The sequence below is a fragment of the Dama dama genome, chromosome 18 (assembly GCF_033118175.1).
Source record: "Dama dama isolate Ldn47 chromosome 18, ASM3311817v1, whole genome shotgun sequence".
NCBI classification, from domain to species: Eukaryota; Metazoa; Chordata; class Mammalia; order Artiodactyla; family Cervidae; genus Dama; species Dama dama.
In genome coordinates, this window is record NC_083698.1 from 98,803,766 (window position 1) to 98,822,744 (window position 18,979).

Consider the following 18,979-nt stretch of genomic DNA (forward strand, 5'->3'; position numbering starts at 1 on the left):
TTATTGAATAAGCTTTGAACCAGACTACGATGCACAGATGTGACCTCTGTGATGCTAAGAGGTCGGAAAGGCAGAAAAGAACCTTCCCTTACATAGCCAAGCAGACTCTACCCTCACCATACAAGTTCTCAGATAATCACTAGTCCTCAAGTGAGAGTGAAACAGGAGGGAAGGGGGCAGGGCACACCCTTCAAAAGCGTGACGTAGCCCAAGGACACTACATGAACTGATTAGAACCAAATAGGTCCAAGGTAGCAGAGGAGTTGACTTCCATTAGACCTTGTGCCTCAGTATATGCTCACTGTAACACAGAAGCATGCTAAATGACAGGCACACACACAAGCCCCTGAGTTTGAGCAAATTTCAGGAGACAGTGAAGGACAGGGAGCCTGGCGAACTGAAATCCATGTGGCTGCAAAAAGTCGCACATGGACACGACTTAGTGACTAAACAGCAACAGACTTTGAGCCTCAGTAACACATCAGCACGCTAAATGATGACACCCACAGGCGCCATGACAGTTCTAAGTCCAATCTTAGAGACCAAAAGGTGAGTGGTAGTCCAATTCCTGGATATCCCTGCCCATTCCCATGAAGCAATTGGAATAATCCTCCCCCACTCATTATCCTTTGAAATTACCCAGCCTGTTAAAAACAAACCACACAACATTTCAGGGCCTCTCACCTTCTAAAATGGCCCCACTCTGTGGAGTGTTTCTCTCGAAATAAATCCTCTCCTTACCTATTACTTTGTCTCTCACTGAATTCTTCCTGCAATGAGACATCAAGAACCTGACCTTTATTAAGTCCTGAGCCCAGGTATGTGTTGTTGTTGTTCAGTCGCTGTCATGTCCAACTCTCTGCAACCCCATAAACTGCAACATGCCGCACTTAACTCATGTCCACTGAGTTAGTAATGCCATTCAACCATCTCATTTTCTGTCACCCTCCTGCCCTCAACTTTCCCAGCATCAGGGACTTTTCCAATGAGTTGGTTCTTCACATCAGATGGCCAAAGTATTGGCGCTTCAGCTTCAGCATCCAGTGAATATTCAGGGTTGATTTCCTTTAGGATTGACTGGCTTGATCTCCTTGCTCTCCAGTTCAGTCAATCACTCAGTCATGTCCAACTCTTTGCGACCCCATGGACTGCAGCACGCCAGGTTTTCCTGTCCATCACCAACTCCCGGAGCTTACTCAAACTCATGTCCATCGAGTCGGGATGCTATCCAACCATCTCATCCTCTGTCGTCCCCTTCTCCTCCAACTTTCAATGTTTCCCAGCATCAGGGTCTTTTCTAGTGAGTCAGTTCTTCACATCAGGTGGCTAAAGTATTGGAGCTTCAGCTCCTGCGTCAGTCCTTCCAATGAATATTCAGGTTTATTTCCTGGTTTGATCTCCTTGCAGTCCAAGAGACTCTCAAGAGTCTTCTCCAACACCACAGTTCAAAAGCATCAATTCTTCAGTGCTCAGCTTTCTTTACGGTCCAACTCTCACATCCATACATGACTACTTGCTGTCCAAGGGACTCACAATTCAAAAGCATCAATTCTTCATCATTCAGCCTTCTTTATGGTCTAACTCTTACATTCGTACATGGCTTCTAGAAAAACCATAACTTTGACTAGACAGACCTTTGTCAGCAAAGTCATGTCTCTGCTTTTTAATACACTGTTTAGGCTTGTCATAACTTTTGTTTCAAGAATCAAGCATCTTATAGTTTCATGACTGCAGTCACCATCCACAGTGATTTTGGAACCCAAGAAAATAAATTTTGCCACTGTCTCCACTTTTCCCCCATCTATTTGCCATGAAGTGATGGGACTGGATGCCATGATTTTAGTTTTTTGAGTTAAAAAACCATGGGTTCGAGTACCAATCTGAGTTACACGGTTTCAAGAGCACTCAACAGGACCTTATGTTACACATAGTTAACTTTATCACAGTCATTGGGAAGACCATCTGTACTGGCTTATCCAGAGAAGAAACAAATTTGTCACACCTTTAATGAAGAAGGAATTCATAGGGCCTGGATTCCATCTCAGGCCTGTCCGTGCTGATCGTGCTAGGCCGCCTCTCCAATGGACTCTGAACTCTGTGCTTAGCGCCTGTGCGGATGACAATGGAAGGATAAGACCCCTTCTGGGCAGGGGAATCTTGAAGATCACATCCAGGTTCTAATCACCCCTGCCTCCGGACAGTATCTATCGGAATGTAACCACAGGCTTATTGATTATTAACTGTTTGAATACATAACACGTGAATGATGGGGTTATTGTGATTGTATTTACCCTTCCTTTGTAAGCCTCAAGGGATTTGGGCTGGTGGGTTTGGACACATCCACATGGGGTATAAAAGATTTTCACAAATGCTGGTCGGGGCCCTTGGCTAAGAGGAGACTCTGCCTTGGGCCCGCCGGTGTAATCAACTGTACTCCACTATCTGCATTGTCCTTCTGAGTGAGTTTGTTTCCCGGAAAGCATGGCTATAACATTAGGACAGGAGATGGTTTTGCAAACTGGAGCAAGGCTCCCATAGAAAACTTAGGGCCCTTCCACCCATAGGAACTGGAAGTTAGGGGTGATATCTCCCTGGATGTTTGTATTTCAAAAGATGGCTCCCAGGTCCTGGAGGAAACTTTCCAAAGTTGTGAGGCTGGCAGAGATTGTTCAGTCATTGTACTGAAGTACATATATTTGACTGACCTGTGTTCAATCACTGGGTTGGGAAAATTCCCCTGGAGAAGGGAACAGCAACCCACTCCAGTATTCTGGCCTGGAGAAGTCCATGGACAGAGGAAGCTGGCAGGCTATAGTCCATGGGGTCACAAAGAGTCAGACAGGACTGAGTGACTTTCATTTTCGCATAGATTTGAAAAGGACAAAGAAAGAAATTTTGAAAGAAAAAGGAGAAGGTCCTCTTCCCTTATTTTCAACAAGGAGAACTGTCTCTTATTTTTCATTTGTAACTGCCTTTACACAATGCAGGGGTAGTTTTCTCTACAGTCACCAGAGGGTGTGGCTAGAGAAATGTGATACCATGGTGAGCAACAATAAATCCACCAGACGTTTCACATTTACTGTAAAAAAACAAATTTTGGATGATTATTCAACCTTGAAAAGGAAAGAAACTGTGACACATGTTACAATGTGGATGAGCCCTGGAAACATTATGCTAAGTGAAATAAGCCAGATACAAAAGGACAGATACTGTGTAATTCCACTTGTGTGAAGTACCTAGGGTAATCACATTCACTGAGACAGAAAGTAGAATAGTGGTTACCAAGGGCTGGGGGGAGGGAGTAAGGAGTTGTTTAATGGATATAGAGTTTCAGTTGGAGATGATGAAAACGTTCTAGAGGTGGATGGTGGTAATGGCTGCACAACAATGTGACTATATTTAATACCATTGGACAACACACTTAAAAATAGTTAAAATGGTAAAATGTATACATTATGAAATATATGTGTGTGTATACACATATATGAGCTTACCAGGTGGCACTAGAGGTAAAGAATCCACCTGCCAATGCAGGAGATACAAGAGATGTGAGTTTGATCCCTGGGTTGGGAAGGTTCCCCCGAAGAGGGCACCGCAACCCACTCCAGTATTCTTTTTTTTTTTTTTCAATAGATCTGAAAATGTATTTTTTAAAATGTATTTATTTATTTATTTGGCTGCACCAGGTCTTAGTTGTGGCATGTGGGATCTAGTTCCCTGACCAGGGATCAAACCTGGACCCCCTGCATTGGGAGCACGGAGTCTTAACCACCGGATCACCAGGGAAGTCCCCCACTCCAGTACTCTGGCCTGGAGAATCCTCATGGACAGAGGATCCTGTTGGACTACAGTCCAAAGGATCACAAAGAGTTTGACACAACTGAAGCAGCTTACCACACATGCATATATATGTGTGTGTATGCGTGTGTATATAAAATAAGTATATAACCTGTGTTACCACCACCCATGTCAAGAATGCATCTCCCCCATAGCCCAAGCTCAGCTCTTTGCACTTATAGTCAACATTGGTGAACAGGGTTGGAGTAGGGAAAAGCAGCATTTCTCCTTATGTCCATAACGATCCAGGCATTTTACCATTTGATTTCTACTTCTAGACACCCTCCCAAGTGGGAAGTCTGAGTCAGCTGGTTTTTGTTGTTGTTATTTTCCCTTATCAGTAACCATCACCAGAAGAAGAAAACATTTGTACACCTAATCACATTGACACATCTCACAGGTTCTATTTCCTGCCCCTGCCCATACATTTGTCATGGATCTTGACTTATATTTCATTTCCAAGCCTCATATACATGACCGTGGCTTTCAAAACACGGTCGGCAGCAGCAGTATTTGGCAGTGTTTTTTCTGTTGTTGTTGTTTGTTTGTTCATTTTCTTGCTCTCCCTGCCAACATTGGGTTTATCCTCCCTGAGAGGTTCCTGGGGATACATGTGTGCTCACTCATCCAGTCATGTCTGACTCTTTGTGACCCCATGGACCATAATAGCCCGCTAGGCTTCTCTGTCCATGGGATTTTTTCAGGCAAGAATACCAGAGTGGGTTGCCATTTCCTCCTCCAGGGGAGCTTCAAATCCGAGTCTGTTGTGTCTCCTGCCTTGGCAGGTGGATTCTTTACCACTGTGCTACCTGGGAAGCCCTCCTGGGGATATAAGTGTACATGTAACTGATTCACGTTGTTGTTATACAGCAGAAACTAACAAAACTGTATAGCAATTATACTCCAATCAAAAAGTTTTGCTTAAATTTAAAAAAGAGAGGTTCCTGCAAGTGATGTGTAAATGGAATTTCAGATAAGATAAATCGTCATTCAGTTTCTCTACAGAAATGTTGTGTAGTGAATAAACTGTCCTCTACTTCAGTGCTAGGCCTCCACACACAGTAAGAAGTACATCTTACATCACCCTCAGCACACACCTCCCTGTTCACAACTGACACAAACAGTTCATGAAAACAGGAATGCATTCTGAATTGTTTTCCTCATCTCTTCTGTAAAAATGCTGGTTACGACCCACTGAAATTGACTTCATGACTCATAACGAGTCTCAGCGCACAGTTTGAAAACACTCTACCAGTTTCATATTTTATCAATCCAGATGTTTTTGTTTTGCATGTGGTGCTTGTAGCTTAACTGCCTACTTGGCACATTCTACGTAGTGGAGATGAGCTAGTCCCCAGGCTAGGAGAAGCAGAGACTCTTCCAGACTCTGGGGGGGAAGTCAAAAAGGAAAATTCAGCTCAGCTCAACGCTTCCATGGCCACCATCAGGGACTGATGGATGCCAGGTCTTCTGAGAAATTAATCTTTGTTCTGGGGTAGATTTTGAGGGGGGAAGGAAAGTTTTTTTTCAGCTTTGAAAGAAAGAAAAGATAGCGCTAAGTCGTGTCCGACTCTTGTGACCTATGGACTGTAGCCTGCCTGGCTCCTCTGTCCATGGGATTTTCCAAGCAAGAATACTGGAGTGGGTTGCCATTTCCTTCTCCAAGGGATCTTCCCAATTTAGTTTTTTAATGTCTTTGGATCCCCTCCTTTCGCTCTGTGACTCCTCAGCAAACGTTATTCAAGCCCAGAAAACAATTGAAGGACTCAAAATCCAGATCTGTAGCCCCCTTTAACTTGTTGTCTTTCAACTAGCCAGCCCCACCCCAGACACACAGGCGACACCAGGAAAAATGGGGGTTGGGGCCGCCCAAGAGAAGGAAACCGGGTGGCTCAGTGGGTGTTGGCTGATACAGCTGGCTGATTCTTTTCATTTGGGCTTTGATGGATGACATGGGATGCTCCACGCTCAGAGGACAGCTAACTTAGCGTGGCAGGTGTGGCAGGACCTCACCCCGCGCTTTGTACCCAGTGGCAGCTCCTCCGGATGGCGGGGGAGGGGGAGGGAGGGGGAGATGGAGGGAGGGTTTACGCTTTCCTTTCGCTTTCTCGAGCCTTTAAACCTGACACCTGGGGACAGAACTACAGTTCCCACCACACCTCGAGGCAGGAGGAAGAAGGGGCACGGAGGGCCAAAAGGAAAACCAGGAGAAAGAGCAAACACCTGCTGGCAGACGTGAGCAACAGGTGAGCAACAGGTGTAGACTGCAGGATGGAGGGGTTTGGAGGGGGGTGGATATGGCTCATTTCTTCTTGCAGGGCATGTGAAGGGGGCTTTTGCGGAAACCCTGAGGACTTACTGGGGGAGGCGGCCGGGGTCGGGGGAGAAGTAAAATTTCAGCTCACATGACAGTAGTTAGACACCGGAAGTAGAATGGCTTTCTTTATTTGAAAAGCCAGAGGGGGAAAAAGTGGTTTGGCTGTTTCTCTTGTTTGCTGGATCATGCAGCCACAGTAGCTTCAGAGACACCTAAGAGAGGTGCGGGATCCTCCTTCATTCATTTAGAGTTTAGGGTTTTTAAGTATAGATTTTAATGTGTGTGATGATACAGACTTGTCATGTTCTATGACTTTTGAGAAGACCAGAAAATAAAACTGGGAGAAATGAAGAAGAGTGTCATAGACAGGGACAATTTGCAGCACATCAAATTTAGTTATCAAATGGGATAAGCTTTCGTGTATTTTTATGAGACATTTGATGGGGAGACGCAACACAACTGAAGAACAGTCAAAGGGTCTGGGATATCTGATTCAAGGGGACCTGCTTGCTGCTTCAAATGTCTGCTGGGCTGTCATGTGGAGTAAGAATCCTGGCATAGCATGAGGGTCCATGGTGAAAAACCTCAGGGACATAGATGTCAACCCTATGTAAGAGCTGTGCACACAAAATTGATTTTTGTCTGGAGGTAGTGAGCTCCTTGTGATCTGAGATGTTGAAGTGTAGGTGGATGTTTAAGCTGAGATGCTGAGGGCAAGAATAAAGTTTCAGGTGGTTGACTGTGCTGGTCGATGCTTCCCAAACCTGGCTGCTTATCAAAATCACCTGAGAGTGTGTGCATGTTTTTACAGCTATTTTGCAGATCTGAGATGGGCTCTGGAATATATATATGTGTGTGTATATATATATATATATTCTTTTATTGTTTATTTTTGGTTGTGCAGGGTCTTCATTACTGCATGCAAGCCTTTATTTTTGGTTGTGCAGGGTCTTCGTTACTGCAGTTGCAGTAAGCAGGGGTTATTCTCTGTGCTCAGGCTTTTCATTGCTGTGGCTTCTCTTGTTGCAGAGCACAGGCTCTAGGCACACAGGCTTCAGTATTATGGCACATGAGCTTAGTTGCTCGAGGTATGTGGGATCCTCCCGGACCAGGGATCAAACCTGTGTCTGCTGCGTTGGCAGGCAGATTTTTTACCACTGAGCCAGGGAGGTCCCTATATATTTAATTGTTTAATTACCTTCCCAGGTAATTCTGATAGTCAGTTGGGAAGACACTGTCATAAGAAACTTTTTTTTCCAGCCTATGGCAGAATATAACACAAACATTCGAACCACTGGGTTTCTTTTGTTTGTTTGTTTCTTTTGTTTTGTTTGGCCACGCTGCACAGCTTGTGGTATTCTGGTTCCCAGATCAAGGATGGAACCCAAGGCCCTGGGCAGTGAAAGTGCAAAGTCCTGACCACTGGACCGCCTGGGAATTACCCACAGTTTTCATTTTGAGTATTCTCAAAATCATAATTTCCCAGACAAGAAAAGCCTTTCTGAAACTGACTTCTCTGTCAAGCGTCCTTGGTGTTTGTTGCTGGTTGCCTGGACATTCAGACTTCTAGTAGTTTGTCTTCCTCCCGTGTGACCTGAAGACGGGCTGACAGCTAGGCCTGCCTTCCGCAACTGATGTTCAGTTGCTCAGTGGTGTCCAACTCTTTGCGACTCCATGGACTGCAGCATGGGTCTGCAGTGTCCTTCACTATCTCCCAGAGTTTGCTCAAACTCATGTCCGTTAAGTCAGTGATGCCATCCAGCCATCTCATCCTCTGTTGCCCCCTTCTCCTACCACCTTCAATCTTTCCGAGCATCAGGGTCTTTTCCCATTTGCATCAGGTGGCCAAAGTACTGGAGCTTCAGCTTCAGCATCGGTCTTTTCAATGACTATTCAGAGCTGATTTCCTTTAGGAACCAGTCAATCCACCTGATAAGTGGCAGGTAAAACATACCTGCCGAGCCAGGCCACAAGGTGTGTGGGATCTTAGTTCCCAGATCAGGAATCAAACCCTCGCCCCCTGCAGTGGAAGCACTGAAAGTGCAGAGTCTTAACCACTGAAACACCAGGGAAGTCCCAGTCAATGCTACCATCTGAGAGTGGGCCCAGACCATAGAACCCCTTCATTCTAAGGTCACTCCTAAAGTAGTATCAACTCACCTAGGACAGGTGGGGTTTGTGGGGGCAGCTCCCTCTTTCCTGACCAGTAATTAATGTCCTTCTCCTCCCATGAGGATGTCCGTGCTAGGAAAGCAGTGACCTTCCTCTGTCTCGTGCTGTCCTGAATCCTGAGTGCCAAGAATAGTTCCTGGCCACCAGTAGCTGTTCACTAAAGATAGGCTGAATTCCTTCTTTTCTTCCTTGATCCTAGGTGGCAAGAGCCATGCAATTCTCCAGCTCAGCCAGGGCAGCGGATGAGAACTTTGACTATTTGTTCAAGATTATCCTCATCGGGGATTCCAATGTGGGCAAGACGTGTGTCGTGCAGCATTTCAAGTCCGGGGTCTACACGGAGGCACAGCAGAACACGATCGGGGTGGACTTCACTGTGCGTGCCCTGGAGATTGACGGCAAGAAAGTGAAGGTCAGAGGGGCACAGGGGTGGAGCTGCCTCTTTCACCCACGGACCCTAATCCAGAAACATAGGCCTGAGGCATAAAAGATGTAAATATAAAATATGAAATCATAAAAATACCAGGCAAAAAACACCTGAGAGTATTTATTTTTCTCACTGAGGAAGGGGAAAATCAGACTTGAAATTATGACAAGAACCCACAAGCCATAAAGGAAAATATTGCTCCATCTAACTCTTATATCTAAAGGTCAAATTTACACTCTTCTGTATAATCATATAAAGGTCAAATTTCTACACACTCAGAAATACCATAAACAAAGTCAAAAGCTGAATGACAAACTGGAAAGAAACATTTGCAAATATGGAACTCATAGAAGGCTAATTTCTTTGACATGGAAAGAGCTCTAATAAGGGAATTCCCTGGCAGTCCAGTGGTTAGGACTCCATGCTTCCACTGTAGGGGGCATGGGCTCAGTCCATGGTCAGGGAACTAGGACCCTGCATGTCACGCAGCAAAGCTCTGATAAATATCAAAGAAAAGACCAACAACCAAACACAAAAAGTAGGCAATTCACAGATTTGATAAAACTACTACTTCATAATTTTTATGCAAACTGGCTCATACATTTATGTGAAGAAGTAAAGGTACCCACTGTCACTTTTAATTAAAGCAATGAAATTAACAGTGAGATACCTTTTACCCATTTGATTAAAAAGGATCAAAAAGTGTTGGTGATGATGTAATAAATGGATTTTGCTTGGGATCCTATTAAACACAATAGTAGAAAGATATTTTGGAACCAGTTAGGAAAATGTAATATGGTCTGAATATATCATACTAAAGAGTTATTGAAATGTTTATTAACAGTGATAATGGTATTATGGTTATGAAAGACAATGTCCATTTATTAAGGAAGTATGTAAGTAGGCAGGAAATGACACAAAGTCTGGGATTCTCTTTAAAATTACATTTCAAATAAACCAACAGAAAGGGCTCCATGAAGCAAGAGTGGCAAAATCTTGATAATTATATGGTTATGTGAGGGTTCACTGTTATATTCTCTCTAGTTTTATGTATGTTTGAAAACTTTCTTTAAAAAATAAACTTTATAAATAATGTGAGAGTATGAAAAAAACAGGTACTAGGGCTCCCCTGGTGGCACAGTGGAAAAGAATCTGCCTGCCAATGCAGGAGATGCAAGAAACTTGGGTTTGATCTTTGGGTCAGGAAGATTCTCTAGAGGAGGAAATGGCAACCCACTCCAGTATTCTTGCCTGGGAAATCCCATGGGCAGAGGAGCTGTCAGGCTGCAGTCCATGGGGTCACAGAGTTGTACATGACTAAACAACAATTATGGGCACACTTCTAAACATGGACAACAGAGTGATCCTTCAGAATCAAAGCAGTTCAGCCAATGCCCTCTCCTTTACCATGGTCAAAAGATAACCCTCAAAATCTAGACAAGGAGATGAGTGTGCTGGAAAGGCAAAGAACACCACACCCTAGGACCCTGGATCCACCTCTCAGGCTTAAGGGTCCCTTAGGTGAGGACTCCCAACCTGAAAGCACATCCAGATGACTCTGGGGAGCCTCTGAAAAAAGCAGACTCTTGGGCCCCACCCCAGACCTCGTTGAGTCTGGATCTCTAGAAGTAAGACCCAGGAAACAACTTAGGTGAGCATCAGACGTGGGAATTCCTCACTCAGACCCCCTTGCCCGACCTTCTGCAGATGCAGGTGTGGGACACCGCCGGCCAGGAGCGTTTCCGGACCATCACCCAGAGCTACTACCGAAGTGCCCATGCGGCCATCATCGCCTATGACCTCACCCGGCGGTCCACATTCGAGTCTGTTCCTCATTGGATTCATGAGATAGAGAAATACGGAGCAGCCAACTTGGTCATCATGCTGATTGGTATGTGGATTTCAAGGCATTTCACTTTCCTTTACGCCCCATGCTCAGCTTTTTCTGGGTTTCCAATGACAGTGGAACAGGAAGTCACATAAGCAAAAGTGGAGGCTAGGACCTCAGAAAACATCTGGGCCAGAAATTCCCATCAGGTTCGCTTGAGCATGATAGTGGGGGTGGCATGAATTTGTTAAGAATACAGATTCCTTGGTGGTCCAATGGTTGAGACTCTGCACTCCCAATGCAGGGTGCACTCATTGAATCCCTGGTGGGGGAACTAGATGCCACAGGTTGCACAGCGAGGCCTAAAAAAAAAATAGACTCCAAGACCCCACCCTAGAGTTTTTCATTGCAAAAACCCGGGACATATATATGAAGGTGCACCCTGGCTGATTCAACACACATATTTGCAGACTACACAGGAAATACTCTGTAGTGTGAGTTTCACAGCTTCAGATGGCTCTTAATCCCCAAGGGAGCCACTTAGATGACTATGACTGACAACACTCTTGAATGACTTCTCACACCTGCTAAGACCCTAAACAAATCTTAACAACAAGTTAACATCAAAATTAACATCAACTTCAACCACACTAACTGAACTCACGGCTTGAAATAGGTGCAGTCCCATTGTGTATTCAGAAATGGGTAACTTCCCAGGTGGCACAGTGGTAAAGAATCTGCCTACCAATGCAAGAGATGCAAGACATGTGGGTTCGATCCCTGAGTCAAGAAGACCCCCTGGTGTAGGAAATGGCAACCCACTCCAGTGTTCTTGCCTGGGAAATCCCATGGACAGGGGAGCCTGGTGGGCTGCAGTCCATGGGGTCACCAAGTTGGACACGACTGAGCACAACATACTGTCAGTTCCGTATAGTATTAGCTTTGCAAGCAACGCACCCCCCTCCTGAGGACACTACTGTCTACCAGGTGGCTGGTTAATTTTGGCAACCTGGTTTAGTTTTAGCTACTCAAAGTGTGGTCTGCAGACCAGCAACATCATCATCACCAGGTTTTTGTTTGTTGTATTAAGACTTATTTTTTCAGAACAGTTTGAAGTTCTTAGCAAAACTGAGAGGAAGATACAGAGATCTGCCATATACGCCCTGTACCCACACGTGCATGTGCTAGTCACTCAGTCGTGTCTGACTCTTGACTCTTTGCGACCCCACAGACTGTAGTCTGCCAGGCTCCTCTGTCCATGGGGATTCTCCAGGTAAGAATACTGGAGTGGGTTGCCATGCCCTCCTCCAGGGGATCTTCCCAATCCAGGGATCAAATCCAGGTCTCCTGAAATGCAGGCAGATTCTTTACCATCAAAGCCACCAGGGAAGCCCCATGAATACTAGAATGAGTAGCCTATCCCTCCTCCAGGGGATCTTCCCAACCCAGGAATTGAACCAGGGTCTTCTGCATTGCAGGAGGATTCTTTACCAGCTGAGCTACCAGGGAAGTCCCCACACATGCATAGCCCCTCCCATATCAACATCCCCTAACAATGTGCTACATTTGTTACGAAGAATGACCCTACATAGACCTACATCATAATCATCTAAAGTCCGTAGTTTAAATTATGAATCATTCTTGGTGTTGTGCTTTCTATGGATTTGGACAAGTGCATGATGACAAGGATTCATCATGAAGATATCACAGAGTGTATTTTCACTCCCTTAAAAACCCACAGCATCCGCATCACTTTGGGGTTTGTTAGAAATGCCCCATCTCAGGCCTCACCCAGACCTACTGGATCCGAATCGATCCTAGAGAGATCCTTGTGCAAATTAAAGTTTGCAGAGCACAGGTCTAGACAGCTGCTTTGAGACTGAGAAAGAGCTACCCATTGACAAGCATATCCTAGCTCTGTGCTAAGTCACCATCTGAACCTTAGTTTCCTCATCTATAACATTTGATCAATATTCACTGGGGTTGTAAAGATTTAGTGAGAAAAAGTGTATGCATTGCTTGACAGTGCCTGGCACATAGTAAGTTTGTCATAAAGGGTGGGATTTGCTTCTAGAAGTTTGTTTGAGGGAACAAGCTCACCAGTGTTCCTTAAATAATTGAGGAGGGGGGCTTATGGTGAGGGTACAAGTCCCTGGGACCTAGGAAAAGTCAGAAACCAAGCTCACCAAGAGGAAGAGCCACCCTCCACAAGCAGGAAGCTGGGGACCCTCCTCTCAGGCTGGGATCTACGAACCAGGCTCCTCCTATGTATGCTCAGTTGCGTCTGACTCTTTGCAACCCCATGGACTGAGGCCACTAGGCTCCTCTGTCCATGGAATTCTTCAGGCAAGAATACTGGAGCGGGTTGCCATTTCCTACTCCAAGGGATCTTCCCGACCCAGGGATCAAACCCGTGTCTTTTGTCTTGGCAGGGGGATTTTACCACTGAGCCAGCTGGGAAGCCTCCTCGACTATTGTGCATCTATCTCCTCTCTCAGAGCTGCTTCTTAAATGTGGGGTGGTGTGGGCTGGCCACTCTCTCTCACCCTGAGCCCTCCCTCTTGGATTCCTCCAGGCATCATCCCCAGCCTGCTCCTGCCACAGAATCCCTCATTCTCTCATACCCTCTAGCTCACAGTCCTCAGAAAGGAAACCCCATTGTCCCATTCCTTCTTTTCACATCAAATCCAGGCCCAGGTTGCTGGCCAGCCTCTGGGCAGGTGGACCTGGGGTAAGGTGCTCACCCTGGACCTCCCCTGATGGGACACATCATTAGCACACTCAGTCCATTTATTATTGTCATCCAGACTCCAGAAAGGACTTGTTATTCTAGAACCACTCTTCCCCTGTCTTTGCTGCTTTAAGTCATTGTCTAGCTTTGGCCACTTGATGTGAAGAGCCAACTCATTAGAAAAGATCCTGATGCTGGGAAAGATTGAGGGCAGGAGGAGAAGGGGACAACACAGGATGAGATGGTTGGATGGCATCGTCGACTCAATGGATGTGAGTTTGAGTAAACTCTGGGAGATAGTGAAGGACACAGGAGCCTGGTGTGCTGTGGTCCATGGGGTCGCAGAGTCTGACACGACTGACTGACAGAACAACTAGCCCCTGTTGTATGCACAGCCTTGAGGAGAATGCTGCTTCTTAACTCATTCTGTTTCTTGTAACTTAAGAATCAAAGTCACTCCCAGGGCCTCGACAGGGCTCATCCCTTCCTGATACATCAGATCAAAAGCCCCCCAATCCACAGCCAGCCAAAGAAAACGTGCCTCAGATTTAGTCCCCTCCATTTTTCAGAGCGGCTGTCTTTCCCCACATGCCTGAAACCAGGAAAGAGAGATTATTGTGGCCAGGTGGCCTCCACACAGAGGACCACTTGTCTCTTTGGGGAAGAGTGTCTCTTCTCTCTTTTTACTTCTCAGCCAAAGGTCCCCTTTGAGACCAGAAACTTTTTTTATTTGACTTCTGATATACTGGACACTTCTAAAGGCACTTCTTCTGTGTTTATACAAATAAACACTGATTCCTGCCCCCTCAAAAGGCCTAGATTTCTTCCTCAATAACCACTTCTTCGAAGCAACAGGGAGGACCCTGGCTGAGGTTTCTGACACCTTTCATGATATTTGCTCCTGAGGTGTGAGAACCAGAAGGGTTGATAGGAAGAGATAGTGACAGGTGACATTTACTAAACTCTACTCTGAATCCCTTCCTGAGTCCCTTCATTTAACCCTCACAACCATCCTGAGAAGCAGAGACCACCATCCTCGTTTCCCAGCTGAGGAAATCGAGGCCTCTGGAGGTTGAATATGGTGCTAAGTAACTGGGTCAAGGTACTTACTGACAGGTGAGGCAGGGTATGAACGAGAGCCTCCATGGGGTCAGTTCCTTTCCAAACACTTTCCAGCAGTGGTCAGGCTACCAGTCACTCTCCTCTGAAGCTCTGGTTGAAGCAGTGTCTCATCCACTCTAGTGCCTGAACTCTGCAGTCAAACAGATTTGTGTTCAAATCTCCCTCTCTGTCCTGCCTGTCTGAACTTGGGTTCATCCCTTTCTCTGAATTTTGACTCCTCATCTATAAACGTAGCACCTGCTTCAAAGGTGTTGTTGAATTGAAAGGATTAAACAAAAGAACACATAAAGCAATTAGCATAGTGCTGAGACCTCAATCCAGGGAAACTGTCCTGCCCTGCTGAATGAGAGGCTCCGAGCGCCACTCCCCACGTCCCCGCTCCCCGCCCCCCATGACAGAGCTGAGCAGGCAGGGAAGGAAACCCCACCAACGACAGCTCCCAGGGAAGGAAGCTTAGGTGCGAATCTCATGCATCTCACCGAGGGGAACCACGCAGTTCTAATCTCACTGGGAGGTTTCCCCAGGAAGGTGGGCTGGATCCTTTAAATTCGCAGTTTCCCGGGATATCTTGGAGCAGAAGAACCTCGAAAGCTGCCCTGCAAAGCCACCCTGCCCGGGCAGCCCCCTTCTGCACTGCCCTCGCCTCCCTTGCTGGCCCCGCCCTCCTGTCCCGCCCCCTGTGGCCCCGCCCTCATGTCCCGCCCCCTGTGGCCCCGCCCTCCTGACTCCGCCCCCTGTTGCCCCGCCCTCCTGACTCCGCCCCCATGGGCCCGCCCTTCACCCCTCCTCCCTTTTCTGCAGAAACAGGTGGGGCAGAGGAGGGGAACAGATGGCAAGATGTGGCGGGATTTCCGGGAAGCTCACAACTGTTTCTTGGTCATTTACTCCCTCGTGTGTCTGTTGTAACAACCGTCTCTGCCCTCACTTCTTATCTGGTTCCAGAAACGCCCCCAGAGATGATCTGGAAGTGTCCCCGGCATTACCGCGTGTGACGCATCCAACCCCGAGGGTTGACACGAGGGGTCTTGTTGTTGTTTTCTGTCAGTGGCCTCCTCGCCTTAATCTGGGATAGTCAGCGGTGTCGTTCCCTCACCGAACTGTTCCTGCCCTTCCACAACAGTTTCCATTCCATCTCCACGATTCTTCACACAAAGGAGTCTTTCTCTCTCAAAAGTTTACCCCAGCCCCTGAGGCCACGTCACCACTATACCAAAGTCAAAGAGACGGTTGTGCGTTAGCTATCGTGTTCCTTCAGCTCCAGCCGTTCACAGGGAGGCCAGCTCCTCAGTATCCGTGTAAAACCCCCGGCGTTCTACCTCATCGCGAATTCCTGAACATCGTTCATAAGACGCCCTGCTCTCCCCCTGGAGGCCGCTGCTTCTCATCTTTTTCTCCTTCTCCCTGCTCTGTTTCTCTAACTTAGCTCTTCTTACTCCCTCAGTCTAAGGGTTTAGGAGCCCTGGTGGCTCAGAGGGTAAAGCGCCTGCCTGAAACGCAGGAGATCGGGCTTCAACCCCTGGGTGGGGAAGATCCCCTGGAGAAGGAAATGGCAACCCACTCCAGTACTCTTGCCTGGACAAAATCGCATGGACAGAAGAGTCTGGTAGGCTATAGTCCACAGGGTCGCAAAGAGTCGGACACAACTGAGCAACTTCACTTTCACTTTCTTCCTTTCCTAGGTTAGGTGTACTGTTCTGCCTCCTGTCTTTGGCATCTGCTAAACTAAAATGTTCTTTTTAAAGTCCACCTTTTAAAAAACCAGAGTAAGTTACTCCCCAGAATATCTGCTTCTCTCTCACTCCCAGGGAACAAGTGTGACCTGTGGGAAAAACGCCACGTTCTCTTTGAGGATGCCTGCATCCTGGCTGAGAAATACGGCCTCCTGGCTGTTCTGGAGACATCTGCCAAGGAGTCCAAGAACATCGATGAGGTCTTCGTGCTGATGGCCAGGGAGCTGATGGCCCGCCACAGCCTGCCCTTGCACGGGGAGGGTGCCCCGGGCAGCCTCCCACTGGAGTCCACTCCGGTCCTCATGGCCCCAGCTCCGAGGGAGAAGAATCAGTGCACCTGCTGAGTAGGTTCCCCAGGCAGGTCGCACCCATCAGAGGCCACCTCTGAAACCAAGGGCAGCTGCTGGCCTCGAGTCTGCTGAGCAAACGGACTTGCCTCTGGTCCTACTCCTTCCTGCCTGGGGTAGGGGTCCTGGGCGGGGGTACCCTTTTGCCTCAGTTCACACCAGAGGAAGGAACACTGATTCTGACAACAGAGGACACCCCTGTTTCTCTTGACTTTTCCTAGGACTCGAGGCCCAGGGGTGGCAGGACAAGATTTGTTCTTTTTTTCCCTTTTTGTGCATCTTTCCCTTTTCTGTCTCCCCAACCCTCCAGCTGTTTTCTACTGAACTTTGCCTCTCGCTTGGAGAAGTGAGCAGTGAAGGAAAGAAGAAGAGAGGATTATCGAGAGGGAAGAGGATGTTTGGAACATTCTAGAGTGGTTTAAAACAGTGTGGGCACAGGAGGATGGGGGAAAAGCCTGCCATGATGACCAGATGTTGTTAACTTTTTTGCTTCCTGACATTCACACTTTGAGTCTTAGTTTGGGGAGCAAAGCCTTTTGAGCTGAAGACCATAAATACTGTCTTGCCAAATGGTCAGGAGCCATGTGATGGAGAGAGAGTTGGATTTCACTTTATCCTAGTTGGGCTGATTGGACCAGACTCCTAGGGTGTGGGAGATGCATACGATTTCTTTCTAAAACACCCAGTTATCTGTGGGATCAAAAATTAGTTCTGAATTGAAATTAAATTGGCTCATAGACATGTATCAAACCAATACTAACGTCACTGTGTGGCTGGGGCAAGCCATGTACCCTGTGGAACCTGTAAGTCATAAACCTCGTTTTTTCAAAGCTCCCCAAGGGTTGCTGCTGAGGGTGTCTTGCAATCCTAATAAGAACTACAAGGGCTGGTCCAGACACAAAACTAGCTCTAAAAGGGGAAATGTCTATGGGGGGCTCACCCAGGGTGCAGGTGAGGCTTCCCAGGCATTTCAAGCCTTAGCATCACTATCCATAGGCTGAGACCAGCTCTAAACAAACAGCCACTAGCCATGTATGATGACTAAACACTTAAAATGTGGTAAATTTGAATTTGAGATGAACTGAATGTAAAATATATACCAGATTTTTCTAAATTTCTAGTTAATTTATTTTTAATTGGAGGACAATTGCTTTACAATATTGTGTTGATTCCTGCCATACATCAACATGAATCAGCCATAGGTATATGTCCCCTCCCTCTTGAACCTCTCTCCCACTTCTCACCCCATATATACCAGATTTTGAAGACTTAGTACAAAAAAAAAATGTAAACTATCTTCCTAATAATTTTTATATTGATTATATGTTAAAATGATAGTTTAGATTTTCTAGGTTAAATAAAATATATATTAACATTTCAGCTGTTTTTTTTTTTTTTACTTTTTTTAATGTGACAACTAGAAATCTTAAATTACATGTGCAGCTCACACCATCTAGCCATTGGACTGTATAATAGAGCAACACTTCTCTAAGTGGGGTTCCCCAACCACATCTTTGAGAGTGGCCAGGGGATGTTTATCTCCGATCCCTGACACCCAAGGCTGACCCACTGAATCAGAATCTTTTCAGAAACCCACACTTCACCAAGCTTGCCAGGTGAGTCTCCCCACACTAAATCTTGAGAACTACTACTATACAGAGGGTAGGTGAGGGTGGGAGTGAGCCAACAGAGAATTAATTACATCTTAGTTCACATCAATATATATTTATTGTGGAAACTGTTAGGTAGTTAAAATAGGGGAAAGGAGTCCAGAATGGTGGTGGCTAAAAGACCTGGAAGGGAAAAGCTCGCAAAAATAGAACAAAGGAAGGCCCTAGGACCAGAGTGAGAACCTCAGGTAAAACAACACTCCTGGCTGGCCCAATTTACATAGGACAGACCCAGGGACAGAGAAGCATATAAAAAGAGGAGCCAAAGCTCTCTTCTCTCTCTCTCTCCTGCGCGATGGGGCATTCTTCTTTTCGCGTCTTTGGATCCACGTGCCCTCACGCCTTGAAGATGGATTTTCCTGCCATTATCTAAATACAATAGAGCTGTGACACTGAGCTGTAACACTGATTTATTTAAGAGCTATAACACGGTCTGTCCAAGACCCAAGAGCTGTGACCCGCCGAGGGGCTTTAATGTCCATCACTCCAAATTTTTGTTGTGACGAGACAGAACCGAGGAGCATACACTCGCCTGACAGAAACGAAACAACTTACCTTTTGGAAACAGGAAGGAAATCTATTATAAGCCAGAAGGAACAAATACATCAAAGCAGATTAACCTTTTTAACATACATATTCTCCTTTTAAAGAAAGGGCTGGACTTCCCTGGTGGTCTGGTGGTTGAGAATCTGCCTGTCAATGCAGGGGACACGGGTTTGAGCTCTGGTATGGGAGGATTCCACATGGTTCAGGTAACTAAACCTGTGAGCCACAACTACTGAGGCCACACAGCCGTGC

General features: G+C 46.4%; 1 protein-coding gene across 1 annotated transcript; it reads left to right on the forward strand.

Moving 5' to 3' along the window:
• The first annotated feature begins 6,006 nt into the window (after positions 1-6,006).
• RAB19 (RAB19, member RAS oncogene family) lies at positions 6,007-17,891 on the forward strand. Its single transcript, XM_061165923.1, has 5 exons — positions 6,007-6,083; positions 8,526-8,738; positions 10,461-10,644; positions 16,240-16,508; positions 16,822-17,891. Exons 2-4 carry the CDS (start codon positions 8,538-8,540, stop codon positions 16,506-16,508), a joined length of 654 nt encoding a protein of 217 aa, XP_061021906.1. The 5' UTR covers positions 6,007-6,083; positions 8,526-8,537; the 3' UTR covers positions 16,822-17,891.
• The last annotated feature ends 1,088 nt before the right edge of the window (positions 17,892-18,979 follow it).